This window comes from Necator americanus, chromosome II (assembly GCF_031761385.1).
Source record: "Necator americanus strain Aroian chromosome II, whole genome shotgun sequence".
Taxonomy (NCBI): Eukaryota; Metazoa; Nematoda; class Chromadorea; order Rhabditida; family Ancylostomatidae; genus Necator; species Necator americanus.
The window spans coordinates 35247455-35263937 of NC_087372.1; the positions used below are offsets into that span (position 1 = coordinate 35247455).

General features: G+C 35.8%; 1 protein-coding gene across 2 annotated transcripts in view; it reads left to right on the top strand.

Annotated features, from left to right (window-relative positions):
• RB195_020466 (uncharacterized protein) overlaps positions 1–16483 on the top strand; it is a gene marked incomplete at both ends in the record, with an annotated part of 41283 nt that overhangs the window by 21294 nt on the left and 3506 nt on the right. For both annotated transcript variants that reach the window (XM_064188768.1, XM_064188767.1), the window contains 3 exons: positions 6290–6365; positions 11385–11459; positions 11770–11888. In XM_064188768.1, coding sequence (XP_064044648.1) covers positions 6290–6365; positions 11385–11459; positions 11770–11888 — 270 coding nt within the window. The remainder of the gene's footprint in view (positions 1–6289; positions 6366–11384; positions 11460–11769; positions 11889–16483) is intronic.

Genomic DNA, 16483 nt, shown 5'->3' on the forward strand with positions numbered 1-16483 from the left:
TATTTTTACTTCTATTGAGTATAATATAGAAAATAAAATGGAGGATGAAAATATTCTCTGTTCATGCTTTTTTTGGCGGAATTTAGTAGCGTCTCTTTTATGCTCGCCAGCCCTTCTTATCACTCACTTTTTTTTTGAGCGGATTTAAATGGTTTGTTCCCGTTCAAGTGTCTGTTTTCCATGTTTTGTCGTTTGTTGTCTCGAATAACTTTTTTTTTTAATGGATTGCTTGTTATCATTGTCGTTTAAATGGTTTTTGAAAGTGGTTTACGTCTCGTTTCATGTTTTAGTTTGGGCGAAATATTTGGCACAGCGTCCATTTCTATTGCTTTATCTAATTTCTTTATTTTTGCTATTTTTCCACTGAAAGGTATTCCTCTTTTCTCTCAAATGTGCTATTCATCATATTCAAACCATAAGCTCACTGAACGTTCCTCTTTTTTTGTTTGCGGAATTCGCTAGAAGAATTGAATAATAGCCTAAGGGAATATTCTAGTGTTGTCCGGGTTCGAAAGAACTAACCACAGACGTCTGGTTTCTTGATTGAACGCATTACACTTTGGTTAAATCTTGGATATAGGATGCTTGCGATGAATATTAGTTCCTAGTTTTAGTTTTTGAGTTTTTATTTCTTCCTCTGGGAGCATTTGTTAAGTTACAGTACAGTATCCCATCCAGTAGAGTGCTCTGATTTTTTTTTTCATTTCAACATGTTGCTGAAGCGATACATCAAAGCATATAAGTCAGCCTGATGTCGACGGGGAGATCGAAATCTTAAAGAACAATTCTTTGGATAAATATATCAATTTGGCATCGTAGAGCAGAAAATTTACCAATGGAAATTATGTTAGTTAGTTCAGTGATTGTGAGGGAAGTTTTTTTTCTTTCCTCCCCAGCAAATGTGTTCGAATTTTTCGTGAGAATTTTCTGATTAGACGCTGTTATTTATCCTTATCGATATTTCTGGAAGCTGAAAAGGTGGGAAAATTTGTAAACCGCTGTCACGCCCAACCACAAAATTTTATCCAGCAAGTCTAGATCTGAATTTACAGCAGATATCGAATGTCTATCAAACCTGAATGCACAGATTGTATAAATAGTGGTGGGATATGTGTCAGTGCACAGGCTCTCACCTGTCGAAATGACGTAAATAATTGATGACTAGACATTCATTAGATGTTTAAGTGGTACCATTATTCTGCTGTTTTTTTTTCTCATATACCGCCTCTGTATTCTTAGATAAATAGCAATGATTCCATTGTGTTCGGATCCACCTTCGCGGTTGAGGATAGCTTTATTCTTAGATTTCCTCATTTACATCGCAGTACTGTTGCCTACATATGTAATGCTGTAATGCGGGATTTTTTTTTCTGGAGTATACATATATTTCCCTTCATTTGTGCTCTTTTGTCTAACAATCAAATAAATTTTCTAAAATATGATTTCATGAAAAATCTCCGCACCTACGTTAAGATTTCTGTCATTTAATTCCACAAAGCATATTATGTTTCCTTTGCTAGATGATGTTTAATAGATTCTTCCTGTTCAACATAGGATTTTATTTAGTTCCTTTTTGGTTTTTTTTTCTAGAACTAATTTTTAGCAGTCAATTAACTGCTCTGATGATTTTTTTAATTGACAAAACTAATCCCTCCACTTCCTCGAAAAAAAAAACGTGCTGAACACAAGGAAAAGTCCGATTCTGGATAAAAATAGCAGAAATTACTGCTTCAGTAGTCTTCGATAGCAGCAATTTTTGACGGCTCAAGGTATTCATCTCTAATGCAATGTTTTTTTTTTTTTTTGAAGAAAACATAGGTGTTGAAATACAGCATGAATATTCTTCAATGTATATGCTTAATGCTTCAATGTATGTGCTTATAATGCTTAGTACAATCGATTGGGAGTGTCAAAATTATGGAAAACTGTCGTTAGTTAGCTTTTTCCATAAAATCAAAATAAAAACACTTTGTTACTAGGTTGTTGTGGATGTAATTTGGGCTTATACCTACCTTAAAATTAATGATATCTGAATTTTACCTCGAATATGAATATCCGGTTGTATTATTCATTATTGTATTATATTATATTATTTTATTTTTATTTTCATTTATTAGTGATGTTTTTCGGAACTGCATCTTTCATCAGGTTCTGCTGTCAGTTACTGCTTATATTTAAATGTTAAATAAATAATAAAATAATTTAAGTAATAGAAGATAGAAGAATAAATAAAAATAATAGAAGTTAAGTGAATAGTTTTATTCTTCATTATATTACGTGTACATCTAGATTACATTCAAATGTTAGGTACAACATCTTTAGCAGTGAAAGATTAGCAGAAATGTTCAGCAGTTGTTCCAAAGGTTATCCTTAGCTATGTGTAAGCACACGAAAGTCTTCGTTGCAACGCGCTGACTAATATGATTGTGTCCGTCTCAGTGAGTTGGTTATATTCGATTGGAGATATCCAGCAGAGCCGGCTTTGTCTTGTTTGATAGCTAGATTGTGTTAGGTTGTTCCATAAAATTCTTTTCTAATTTTCTGATAATTTAATTCTTTTTCTTATACAATGAAAAAGATATTCAAATAAACAATATAGTCAGCAGAATAATCGGTAGCCTTCGTCCATCAATGTGATAGATTGTGTTGATTCTTTTGGCCTAGGACTCAAACTCAAGTTACAGTAAATTAAGATGTTAAGGACCATGAAAAAAAAAACTTATGAGACATTGTAATACATTGGGTGTAGGTGCTCCTTATTTGTTGATTAGCGCTTTTCAAAAACCATCAAGGAAGCTTGTCGACTCTCTGCTAACTGTACATTTTGTGATATGTTCTTTGATGTTTTATTTCTGTTTGAGATTTTCAGTGCTGTTTTATAAAAGTTAACGACACTCTTTGTCGTATTGTTGACGATTTGAATTGAAATTAGAATTTGAAGGCGAGCAGAAAAATGCGAGAGGTGTCCTGGATAATTGATGGGAATTTTCAATTTTTTTTTCTTCTGACCAAGGATGAGTCACGCCGTCGCAGCAACGCATTAAGACATCATCGATTGGTGAAAATAATGGGAGTGTATTTTTAAGTGTAGCTAATCTTGATGTTTTGTGTTAGTGTTATGTTTGATCTTAAAGCGAAGACTAGAATTCTCTGCCTATTTTTCTCTTAAAGGATTAGTATTGATGAGCGCTCCAGTATTTCAAATTGAAGATTCACGTCCAATCACTGGAACAAACGCATAACAGATTTTTATTCCATGATTCAGACCTTTAGATGGTGTTTTTGGTGGATGTTAACTTTGATGACGAACGGGTTATTAATGACGAGGAATTGAGAGTTTAAAAAATTGAGCAAACTCCTTCCTCGAAAAGGGCGATTCTAACAAATGTTTTTCTGGAATATGGGAAAAATAGTCTCCAGCATTTTTTTTTCCAAATGCTGAAAACTATTTTTCCCCAGTATTTGTTGTATTTTATATACTTATTTCATTTACATATTTAAATGTCTGTATTTTAATGTGCATATATTTCGTTTGTTATTGGATTTTTTAAAAATATAATTTTAATATCTAGCAGTGGCTAGCAGATCCCATTTGAAATATTATATCCCGTAAATCAAAGCCATGTGAACTAATCAGTTTCTTTAGGCTTCCGTTCTGCACTTTCCACATTTTCCTTTCGTTACCCGTTGCCCATTTTCTTCGGGGAAATTGTAACTAGATATGGAGTACACCATTATTGTTTTTCCCAGGAATTCGATGAGATTTTAGACTGCTGGGAACCGTACACATCATTCTAATCATTCTATAGTCTATAATTGTCGTAGGTGTAAGCTTACTAATGGTTGAATACCTTGCAAGAACTACGTAGAGGTTTGAAATGAGGATTTGCATCCCTTAAAGAATTAGGAATTCAAGAATTATAAATTTTGCTGAGAAAAGGATGACTCACTGGTCTAACGAATATGCATATTTTTCGATTAGATTTTTAGAATCAGAAGCAGTTCAATATAACTTTTTTAATGGATTGTTTGCTATCATTGTCGTGTTGATAACTGAATCATTCTCAGCGGACCCACTCCAGGAATGTGGTTATAGCTGCTGCACCCTGTGCAATACCGCGTATTTTTTTCTTTAAAAATCTATTTCAGCGGCCATAATTTTTTTTGGTCGGTTGTTTGCTATCTATTTCTTTCATTTTTAGTTTCTAAGTGTTTTTTTAGTGCCGAGTAAGTTGTTTTTGTCTCTCAATTTATAGTAGGAAACTGCACTGGAATTTTATTGATGATTCTACTTAAAATTTCCTCTCTATCCGCCAGCCTCTTTGTACTTGTAGTCGGTTTCGTGTGCGTAGGTTTGCAATGAATTTTTTCTTTGTCTTAGATAATTAATTTGCCTTCGTCTGCATGTTTCATGCAGAATTAGAGAATAGTCATCGCTTTCAGCTTTGTTTGCAACAGTTGTTAGCATCTTAAGCAGTTTGAGGATGATGAATAAGCGCAATCCTAGAATTCCTAGCATTATCACCGGTAGAGAAAGAGCAGCAGCTGTATGACACCTATGCCCATTTCCCTGGCATTGATTTCCTTGGAATCGATCGAGATTCAAAAAGCTAACAGCTAACGGTTGTGGTGGCGAGCTAACAAATTGATGTCGTAGCTAACGGTTGTGGTGGCTGCAGCTCTAGAGGATCAGTTTACGATGCCTTTCTTAGCCGCCTACACTATTGTCTCACCACACTCGCTATTTGAGGTGCACGCAGATATCGTGCTGCTTGCTGGGCGCTAGCACGCACGAAAATAGTAGTCTGCAACCAACAGCGACCACAACCAACGCTAACTTGAGCTAACCAACTCTATTTTTGACTCCGGCTCTATCCAGTGCAAAGGAAATTAGACTGAACATTTCCTCGGACTTGTTGACAGAGTGCTAGGGATGGGTAGGGTTATTTTTGGCATATTCCAGGCAATACAGCACTGGTTACGTCCTTAGATGTGAAGAGAAGAGAAAGAGAGCCAGCAGGATGTTGTCCTCGTAGTGTGGCATTCATATATCTGATTATCCAAGCAGCAGACGTTCCTATTGCTCGTTCCCATATCCCATATGTGAAATTTATTCATAGTTCCATATTTTCTCATTTTTCTTCCATTTTTTCCAGTCTCTACGTGAAGCTCCAACTAGATTACGTTGAATTTTATCGCAATCCACATTTATACGAATATAGCGCTACTAGAGTAGCTTATTTTTCAATATAGATAACTACCACTTCCTTTTAACGTTATCCAGGTGAGAATTTTGTTCGGCAGCCGTGTATGCACTTTATGGTATTCAATAACGATAATGTGTAGATTCATTGTTCACTAGGAGTACAAATGATGCCTGTGGAACTTTCAAACAATTTCCCGCCCGGAATGTGGGGAAAACTACGTGCCCAATTCAACTTGCATGGTGTGCATTATTTTCGCTCTTTTTTTTCCATCATCTTATTCTTATGGATCCTTTGAAAATCGGATCAAAAGTACACTTCTGTGTGATTTCAAGGAAAAAACATGCAATTCACAAAAGTCACAAACATCGCTTTTTTAACAAACCCCATGAAGAGGTTTTTATATGAATTTATCTTCTTGAATTATCGCATAGCAAGTAAAGCGTAAAATTTTTGAGAGGTTTTCTACTTATTGAGCAGCATTGCAGTGTTCGTATGTTCAAATATTTCGATAATCATGGAACAGTCAGTTTCATGGATTCCTTCTCGACTTTTCATCCTTGAGGAGGTAAGAGGTTCGGCTGCAGTTGCGAATTTTAGCCTCGTCCGTAAAAGGTTCGGCTGCAACCGCAAGGGCGATGGTTCGGAATCGTCGTAGAGTCAACTAAGTGTTTCATCACTCCGGAGTCGATAAATTGTAACTCTACTGGTTTTGGAGTTTTGGAAAACACTGAATTGACTTATCGGCTCGTCCCCGAAAGTCATTTTATTGGTTTCGTATGTATTTTAGGGCTACACGCACGTTCATAAACCTCGAACAGTTCTCAGTTTTTTCAGAATTGAATGAGTGAGCGCACATCTCCTCCTTCCCTCCCTCTCTCCTTTCCCGTAGCGATTGATCAACATCCTGTACTTTATCCATTATTATTATTCATATTCATTCGAAGAGTTTAAAATCACAAGCTTGATTCCATTTCCTTTCTCTCTCCTCCATTTTCCTGTTGAATAACCAAGGTCTTCGTTTTCACGGCGTTTTTCTTTCTTTTCGGGTTTTTTTATTCTGTCGAAATTCCTTTTTTTTTTAGGTGACGTGGTCGTTCGCAGCGAAACCCGCTCCACCTCATTCACAGCCGCCAGCAAACGTGAAGCAGCACACCACAGGTTAGAGTTTCACATGTGACAGTTGTTGTCGCCTGTTCAGTTCCGTGTTTTTTCCGGAAATTATGACAGTTGATGTTGGTTGTGATTCATTTCCGAAAGATATCTATTTTCGTGTTTTTTCAACAAAATATGTGTATCATGTGAGCGATTCAGGTTGATTACACAGTTTAAACTAAGGGGAAAAAAGTTTCAGAAGAGAAATTACTTCTGGAGCTACATATTTGTTTGTCAAGAAATAAATACAAGCAATTCGCTGGCTGGTAAAAATTCATTCTTCTCAATTGATTTTCGAGAATGAAAGTATGATAAAAGTGCATTTAGTAGCACAGCGTCAGCTGCAGAGTAATTTTCCTGATTAAAATAGTTTTTTTTTTCGGTTTTTTTTTTGCTGCTAGAACTATAAAGAGAGAAATTAAAAATGTCTGGTACGTGCTATGGGAGTGGTCACACTGAACCTTTTTTATGCTGTTTATAGTGTTAATTATATGTTATTATTTATGTTACTATTTACTATTTTTGTGTTTTTAATTTTTTGTAAAAACTAAGGAAATATTAACGTTGTCTGGCTAATTTCTATTCGTACTAATCTAAAAAAAATATGTCGTACTCTTTACCGATTCCTTAGTGGCAGTTTTCTTCTAAGCAGAAGGTCTCATGGTTTTAAGTCCCTAAAATTGATAGGGCCCAACTTGAATTGCAGCTAACATTGTGTTAACATTACAATTCATGCTTTTTCTATGTAAAAAAGGAAAACAAACTCGGTTTTCTAAGTTTTAGAATTCATCAAATTAGAAGAAAATCAGGAAAAAAAAACAATGGAAGGTCCCTAGGTTAAAACATCTGCTTCTCTTTCCCCGAAAATCCATATCCCAAAGTAGTCCTGTGGTTGAAACTTTATCCGCTTTTCAGCGTGAGAACCGATATCGCAGTTGGTGTCCAATGTAATTTAAAATTTTTCCTCTTTTCCATTAGTGATGGGTTCCATTTGAGTAGAAACAAGGATTTTTTGTTTCTATCGCGCAGTCCACAAGTTTCTTCAGCGAAATACTGAATCGAAATTCATTTTGCTGATCATTAGGAAGGGTCCGGAAACACAGAGCCCGCATCGCGAATCGTCAGTTGTTCGCTAATGTGCGTCAAATTGACTCGGAACGCGAAAAAACCAGCTTTTGTTAATATCTCGAGATGCTCTTCCTATGGATTACTGAAAATCCTTCATCAATTACTTCCGTGCCTGAAAATAAAAATCGTTGAAGATGTTGACTTATTTTACATTCTCATTAGTGTCACCTGTATTAAGGGATTTTCTTCTGTTGCTCTTAGCTGCTTCTGCTAATCGTTCTGAAAAGATTACAGAAACCCACATGAATGTCGTGATTCACCCATCAATCATTTTTCGTCTCACTTCATCACTTTTGAAACAATATTTTGGTATTCTTTTGTCAGATTTCTAGTTTCTGAGCGTAAAAGTCCGGATGTGGCGAAATTTCTTGACGTCGTTTTAGCCATAACAACTTCTTATCCATTTATTAGTGTTATATGTTATATTGTTTCCAGAAATTTCTTTTTGCTGGCTCACTAAGCAAAGCTCCATTGAATGAAGTTTTTTTTTTAATTTTTACTACGCTCAGTGCCGTGAAAAAGGATGTGACAATGAAAATCACGAACCAAATGCAGTAAATACATAGTGGAAAGACGAAAAAAAATTTCTTTGTCGTAATCTTTGCTCGATAATGATTTTCGAATGCAAGAAATAGAGCGAAAAAGTATAGATATCTGAAATTTATTTGGAAATCATTCTAGGTAACGAAAAACTTAGGTAGATGATTACAGTGTTACGTCTTTTTTGGTGGTTTTATTTTCTAGTATTTATTATATTTTTGAGAAACTTTTTCCTCGTTGAGAAGGGGAAACTTTTAACAATGAATCTGGATATCAACTATATTTTAACTTCATGATTTTTCTTCTCTGAGCTATCAAAAAGAAAGAGGTCCCCTACTTCGGTCGTCATGTCTCTTCTATAGTGGTGCTTTTTGCTTTTCCAGTTTTTATATGCTGAGAAAATAAAGCTGCGCTATTCCTGTCATAGCTCGAAACTGCATATATTTGTTTACATTTCACATCCTTAGCTGCAACACTATCTACCATTTGTGGAAATAATTTCTTTTTGTAGATTTGATCTTTTGTCTCCTCGGAAAAGTGCGTTATTGAAGCGAAAAATTAGGCGTAATTGTGCGAATCTCAGCATTTTACGTGTGATTTCAGCTTTTTCAAGGAAATTTGGACTATGCAGACTATGTAGATTTGAACCAACCAGTAATCAGGACCACTTAGTTGTGCCGGACTATGAATAGGATTCTACTTCTCCTAGTTGATGAACAACAAGCTCGTATTGCAGGGAATCCCTCTAATTAAGAATTATTTTTGAATGCTGAAGGCGAAAGAAAGCGAAAGATTAGTTTGGTGGAGGTGGATCTTTGGTGTTGGTATCTATTAGAATCGGAAGATCTTTCTCGAATCTATATGTTAAGGGAGCTGGAAACCGTAGTTTAAGTATTTAGTATTGGGTGGGATTTTTTGAGATGCTTGCAGCAGCGACCAGTAAAAATATTCCGAGATCCGCCTCGGCCACAGCCGGAAGCTAATCATCCCCACCATCTTCGCGAAAGATAAAGCTCTCTTTTGCTCCTATCGAGAAGGATTTCATTTCTTTCTTAACGAAGAAATTAAGAGATTAATGGGGTCAGAATATTTCAGTTTTATTTCATTCATTATTTCATGTATTATTTTTTAATGATAACTTCTTGGCAGGAGTTCTACACTTTCAGTTATGGGGATAAAATCTGCACTTTGCAGTTATAGGGATATCCTACGGATAAAGAAACTCAATAATAAATAAATTAATTAATAATAAGTAATAAATAAATGAATTCTACACTTTGCAGTTGTAGGGATATCCTATGGATAAAATTAAAAATGGAGTTGTGTCAGATTATACCCTCCCTCGGAGAACTCTTCCGATGGATGGATGAATGCAGTTGCTGCGGCGCCATTAAAAATAACAAATACTAAGCAGAGTAGCCCATCTCACAGTATCGACCCAGTGTCCATATAACGAACGGAACGTGCGCCGTTTTGGATTCGGCTTGTTTTGCTAACACCCAACAACAAAACTGAAAGCTTATGCTTACCAGTTTTTTTCTCTACCCAATTTCTTTAGAGATTCGTTATTACAATTATAATTATAATTTCTTCTCTTTTGCTTTTAGTCACTTAAACACTATTTACTTGTTTTTCACCTGTCTCTTCAGCGATTCCTGTGCAGAAAAAAGAATCTACTTAAGAAAACGTATTTTTTCGGATATTCTTACATTTTTACAGGGGAATTTTAGAACAATTTTCGTTGCGTAGCTATCCATATCATTTCAACGCGGAGAATTGCGTAAAAAGTTGAAGTAATAATCTTTTCGGGACCTAGGCATGATCTTCGGAACTCAGAATTAATCAAACCCCCCTATTGACAATAACATTAACGTTGCGGAACCATTACTAGTTGTTTACCTCTTTTGGGCTTCGTGTAGCTTGTAGATTTATGACTTTATATGACACTTAGTCATAGTAATCCGAGTAATTTTTCTTGTTCGAGGGTTATTTCCTCCATGCATAAATTCTCCCCCCTTCGGAAACGACTGTTTATCCTATATGTCTTGGTTAACTACCACAAATATCAGCTCGGGATTTTTCTGCGCAGATCCGCATGCAGGCTTTATGGGAGATAATGATCTTGAGATAAATTGTTACTCTTGCTAAATGTGCAAAGAATACTAATCGGATTTTGTGTAGGAGATTTTCGCGAGTTCGCGAGTCATTTTGTAGATTGTTTCTGAGAAGACAAAGATTTTTCAAGGAGGGTTGAAGAGGAAGAGGGGAAGAGGAGGCTGCAACACTTTTGAACTTCTGGAGTAATTTAATTAACTTAACGTATTTTTTGGGAGTTGTTGTGATTGAAGATTTCCCCGAATTTCTCCTACTAACTAAATGTGCAGTTTTTACCCTGGGGTGGAGGAAAAAGAGTGGCAGCAGTGGATGAATTGGGCTTAGAGAGGGATTTGTTTACGGATCTTGCGCAGCTAATCCATCTCATCCATGCTGTTGACATTTATGTATTTGTTGACAATAGCTGGTAATTACTGTTAAGGCCGAGTCTCTTATTCATGTCACTTAGCATGATTAACAAGGATACCGAGTTGTTTTAGCTTTTTTACGAATATAATCTCCATCGGCAATCTGGTAAATATGTTTGCTCTAGTAGGTGTAGTGTAGAGGTTAGAGATTCCGCTTCCTGCGCGATCGATCGGAGGTTCGAATCCGCCCTAGTGCTCGCCATGATTAGTTAGGAGTAAATTATTTAGATTACTTTTTTGCTCGACGTATATGCTTTATTTTTAGTGGTTGCACAAACCGCTTCACTACAACACTCGAGATATAAACACGGGAAAGTATCCTGCTTGAATCCATTTATTTACTTATTTATTCACTAATTATCACTTCACTAAACCTAGCGTCATTGAAATTATTAACTTGTTCATTCATAATTTGTTCCAGACTTATATTTTATAGCTGTAGACCTTATTTTGCTTTTTCTACCAGCACGTGTTTGGAGCAGCGCTAAAGGGAAGCTTTTTGAACCGTTTCCTGAGTTCCTCAGTTGTTTTTGAACTTCTCAAAGCAGTCAATCTTCATAGTAATAAATTTCAATTACAAACCTCTTATTTAAATGTTCTAAATGTTGGGGAGGTTTTTTTCCAAAGTTTATTGCGTTTCTATTCTTATGAACCATTATTTACTAAATTATTTAAAAAGAATCTTGAATCGCTTTCAAAGTGAAGAATGAGCCAGTGAGGTGCGGTGGTATTCCTATCCTTGTTCCAATCGCTTCTGAAATCTTCTGCCTTTGCTTGCCAATCATATTTGTTTTGTATTCTTTAACTGATAATTTAAATCTGGTTTTTTTTACAGGCCCACCGGTGGGCCGTAAGTCTTCGTTGGCCGGGCATGGTTCTGCGTCATCGTCTGGCCATACGAGTCCTTCAGGTCGGCTTTATTACCCTGACTTTTTCTTATTATTGCTATTATCGCAGTTGCTCCTTAATGACGTGAATATAGCTTTTCTATAAGTAATTTTTTTTTCAAGTAGATACCTGCCTCTCTCACTTTTAAAGATTCCACTGCTTATTTTCTATAGAATTCGTAAGAAAACAGCAAATTAGCGATACATTAATGGATATCAGACATCGTATTGCTCCAGTGAATCTTTTTCCGTTCAGTTGTGTTCGGATGATCTATTTTTTTCAAATGAACCATTTTTCTCAAATTATTTCGAAAAATTATTTGTCTGTTTCAGAATCGCCTGCACGCTCCGTAGCTGGTGGTTCTTCGTGCGGTGAAAGTGAACGGTCGTTAACGACCCCACCACTTCCACCAGCGTTAAAGCACAACCCAACAAGCAGCGGAGGACGAAAGGTAGGAAATTTTTCAAGGATTTCCTCTGCATATTTTATTCTTTTTGTGCATTTGATTCATCGCTTTAGGATCTCCTCTTTTTTAAATTAGATTTCAAAATTTGCATGATTTTACTCACCTCTGTGACTATTATATTTTCAAAAAAGGGAGAAAAAAATTCTTCCAAGCAATTTTCTTTCCAAGTAGAAAATATAACTGTGGAATTTGTTGAATCTTCTTGAATTTGCTAGGATTCTTTTTGGTCATTTTCTTTGTTAGTAAAATTATGCTATAGTTATGTCATGCCGTAACAGAGTTTTGGCATTTTTCGTGCCGGTATAAGTCTTGTGAGGGCCTTTTTTTTTCGAAAGCACTCCTCTTGTGTCTGGAAAAGAAGTTTTTCTTTTCGAATTTAAACTAGGTGCCCTCCTAGTTTAAATCCGTTATCCTCCTAGTCCGTTATCCATGGTTTCATACAGATTTATGATAGTGCATTAATCTTTCTCAGGAAAATTTACGGCTACGCCTAATTAACTTTAAGCAGAGCACAGCTTACTCTCTGGGTTTTTATCTTAAAAGCATCACCCCACGAATCTGGGCTGGTACGGATTTCCGTTGCAGTATTCGTATACGGGAACGTAGAAAATGGAGAGAGGAGTGATTCCGTTCATTTCTTTCTAATTGCCGTAGAAAACGGCCCAGAAGATACGGCTTCGAGCGTTCCGGCGCACTATTTTCTACAAGGAGTTCGATTAGAGCGCGCCAGCCTTGTGCACCTGACGCATCTCCTGGGCCGTTTTTTACGGCAATTAGCAAGAAACGGACGGAATCACCCTTCTCTCCGTAATCTACGATCCCGTATACGAATACTCCACCTGAAATCCGTACCACCTCAGAATCGTGGGGTGATACCTTTAAAATTTTTTGTAAAAATCATCGAGAACCTATTGTCGACTTACTACGGTCAAATATCTCACGCAATGTTCGTACTGATTGGCATGAAGCATATTAAATGTGGACATGAAGCATTTTATATGCGCGTTTCGATAGTGTTTTATTCGTTCACATGCGTCAGCTCAGTATGCATGGGTTCACCTTTTTTTGGATGGCTGCGTTCTACATCTGTGCGCTACAATTCGGTAAATTAATTCCATTGAAGTAGTGGATTTTTCGCGAAATATTCCTAGATTTTTTTTGCTGTTTTTTATTCGATTACGATAATTTTCAGATAAATTTCTATGAGGTTTCACGCAAGGTTTTTTTTTTCAAAAAAAAAAAACGTTTCTGAAGCATTTTTTCTTGTTCATTTCGTAGATTTGTGGATTCAGCTATGCAACGGGGGAAAAACGATAATTGGAACTAGTAATTAGCCGCAAAATAATAGGTAGCTGGGGTGTTCCTGATTTATATTTGAAAGCAGTATGAATACTGCCATCCTAAGAAGATTGTGGGGTATCCAAGGATTTTTATGGAGATTTTGATCTCCTTATGATATGTGGATGCAAAAAAGCCAGTCAAGGTTTTGTTCTAAAATACTGACTATTAAATATTAGTCAAATAAAGCTACAAAATATTGCTTTCGTGTTTTCTTAATCCTCTAAAGAAGGCTAGAATCGGAAAAAGACGGTGAAATTGAGATCGATTGCACCAATTGAGAGAAGAGTTCGTGTTTACAACATTACTCTGTTTACCTGTTGTGCATTATTTTCGTTTATGTATACATAACCACAGAGTATTTACTCGGTTTTAATTCGTATTTTGAGTTCAAACTGCATCCCTGAACTGAAATCGTTGAACAAGAGCTTATACCCGGTATTATTTACTAAGCAGTCCATAGTCACATGCCTTACAGTAACGGAACGAAATAGAACTCCACATGAAATTAATTTTTCTCTGACGAACAATTGATTTATAAGGGCATGTTTCTATTTAATCTCATTAAAGCTAATTTACTGATACAGTACTCCAGATTCCTGTATATATAACATTCATAGCTGGTTCTTATTCACAGAGATGTGTCAGCAAAAAAAAATTGAACAAGAAACCTTTAGTTTTGATATTTTTTGAGAAAGAATTGTTTATGAGAGAATTAGATGAGTTTATTTTAGTGTTTTTCAGTTTTTCTTTCATTTGGAATAGAGGTGCATTGATTAATTTCTGAAAATCAGTGTTGAGGAGAATTCACAAAGTCTTCTGCCCCGTCAGACAGGATAATCTCGTATCAAGTAAATGGCAATGCAAAACCAACAACATGATTAATGACACAAGCAGATCTCAAGCCGCCTAGGAAGCTGAAGCCTTCTGGGATTTCTGACTGTGTCATTGATGTACAGTTATGCACAGTTCTTTTTTTCTCACTTAAATGACCTTTTAACTGCTTCAACTTCTTTAAGTCTGAATTATTGTGAGGAATTTGCGAAAAGAGAATATGAGACATGTAAACTGTTCTAATAATTCCAATTTTTATTTAATAACTCAATTCAATTATGTATAATAATGTCCTAATAGTGATTAAAAATGAAAGACTGGAAGGCAACCACGGGGAAATCTAGTATTTCAAAAACATTCGAGGATTTCTTAAATTCACACTTTCGTCTTCGCTGACCAACAGGAAAACTGTAAAATGGAGTTTAAAAGAGTGATTCGCTTGAAATTAGCATCCCTTGAAAATTAGTTTAGGTTAGTAAGGTGAAAAAAATTGTTTATGTTAGATCGATGTCTTTTTTTTTACGTATCTGCTGTAACATACATAGCGCTAGTGTAATATAGTGCATTAAATTCCCTTTAGCTCTCCCTTCATCTCTTCCTTTCGTTTCTTTTCTTTCTTTTTATTTTATAATTCGTTAAACTAAGATAGCCTCGAATTTTTCGGTGAGTTACATTCATTTTGTTTTTATGATTTGTAGTTTGTAGATTTTTTAATGGAAATTTGAAGTTATTAAGAAAGATCTTGCTTTGGGTTTTTTCTTTTAATTCTCTTTTCTCTAAAACCTCCACTAAATGGAATTACTTCCAGCTTAAGCTAAGCTCACCTGAACTCACTTCGCAATTGAGTTTGAATGCAATTGATCTACGTCAATATGTGCTGCGCCTGAAAAGATAGTCATGGATATTTATTGATTGATTCGGTTCACAAGGTGTTTTACTAGCCTTGGAATTTATTATCTGACTTGGTTCTCATGTTGTTTTACATGGATAGCATGAGGAATTTTTTTTTTTTTTGCTTTATTTTTTTCTTTGCTACCCAACACCTAAGAAGTTGTAAGTTTGAACAGCGGTTATTTCCCTGCGAAGTGATGACAATTGGACCATCATTTCCAGTTTACTTTAGGCATCCTAGATATAGATATCCGTAGCAGGATCATTCCATGAATCTGTTATGGATATGTGGCAATGAGTAATCGGATGAAGCCCTATTATTTATATTCAGCTATTAATACGAGCACCTGGTATCTCCGTGGCAACTTGCAAGCTATTAATACATAACTAGCTTGTTTATGACATTCGTTTGTTGCGCTTTGACCAACCGTATACATATATTGACAATGATCAAACGACTGTGTTGTTTTGAGGCCCGTAGACGTTGAGGATGGCGGGTGAATTGAGCCGATTTCTCCGAGATCTTATCGATCAGAAAATAGCGATTTTACTATCGCAATATATCCGGAATCACATTCTTTTCTTTCTTCAGCACCTTCTGAACCACTTCTATGTTATTGTTGAAACTTTTCGAGATTGACGTGGACATCCGCAGTCATTTTTCTTTCTCTTTCTTTTTCTTTTTTGTTCATTTTCTGGAAATTGCATTGAAATCAAGTACGTATCAATGGTTATTAAGAACTTATCACGTCGATGGCGTCTTTTTCTTACGAGAACTTCTGCTCAAAACCATGACTGGGAGACATTAGCGGCAATTTGCTGTACTTTTGGGCTTACACTTGCAGTAAATTGTCGCCTTGAGTTCCCAAAAGTACAACGAACTCTATTGAATCCGCGGACGCAGACGCTGAATGTTCCAAGATTATCCTTAGCACTTTTCTCGTGAAATGGCGTGAATTTCAAGAACACACTAAGCAACTTAAAAATAATGAAGTACTCATTTTCTTCTTGAAATCTGATGAAATCTTTCTGATTTCTTATTCTTGGGAATGGAACGAAAAAGGCTGGAATTCCTGGTGAATAATAATAAACTCTAAGAAAATCTGATTGTTATTTATACTTTTTGGCTCTGGGGGTCATATCTGTTTCTATTTTTCTTGCATATATATTTTTATCATAGCATAGAATAGATATCCTTATGCTTTTCTAAACTTTTTTTCTGGGATTTGGGATTTTCGGGAGAAACATTTTGAGGGAAACAGAGTGTTTTTATGCGGCTTCAAGGAGTTTTCCGTCTATTTGTTCTAAATAGTTTCCTTCATGAGCTTTCGAATCCAAATCCTTGATAATTTTGGCAATACGTTTTCTGTTCCTTTCTTTTTGGTCTAGGATTGATTTTCTTCCTTATTTTTGATATTGACTGTATCTGTTTATCCTCAGTCCAGAAAGGATTTTATTCAATTCTATAATCTCATTCTAATAGGTGCGACGTGCCAATAAAACTTATAATGATTAGC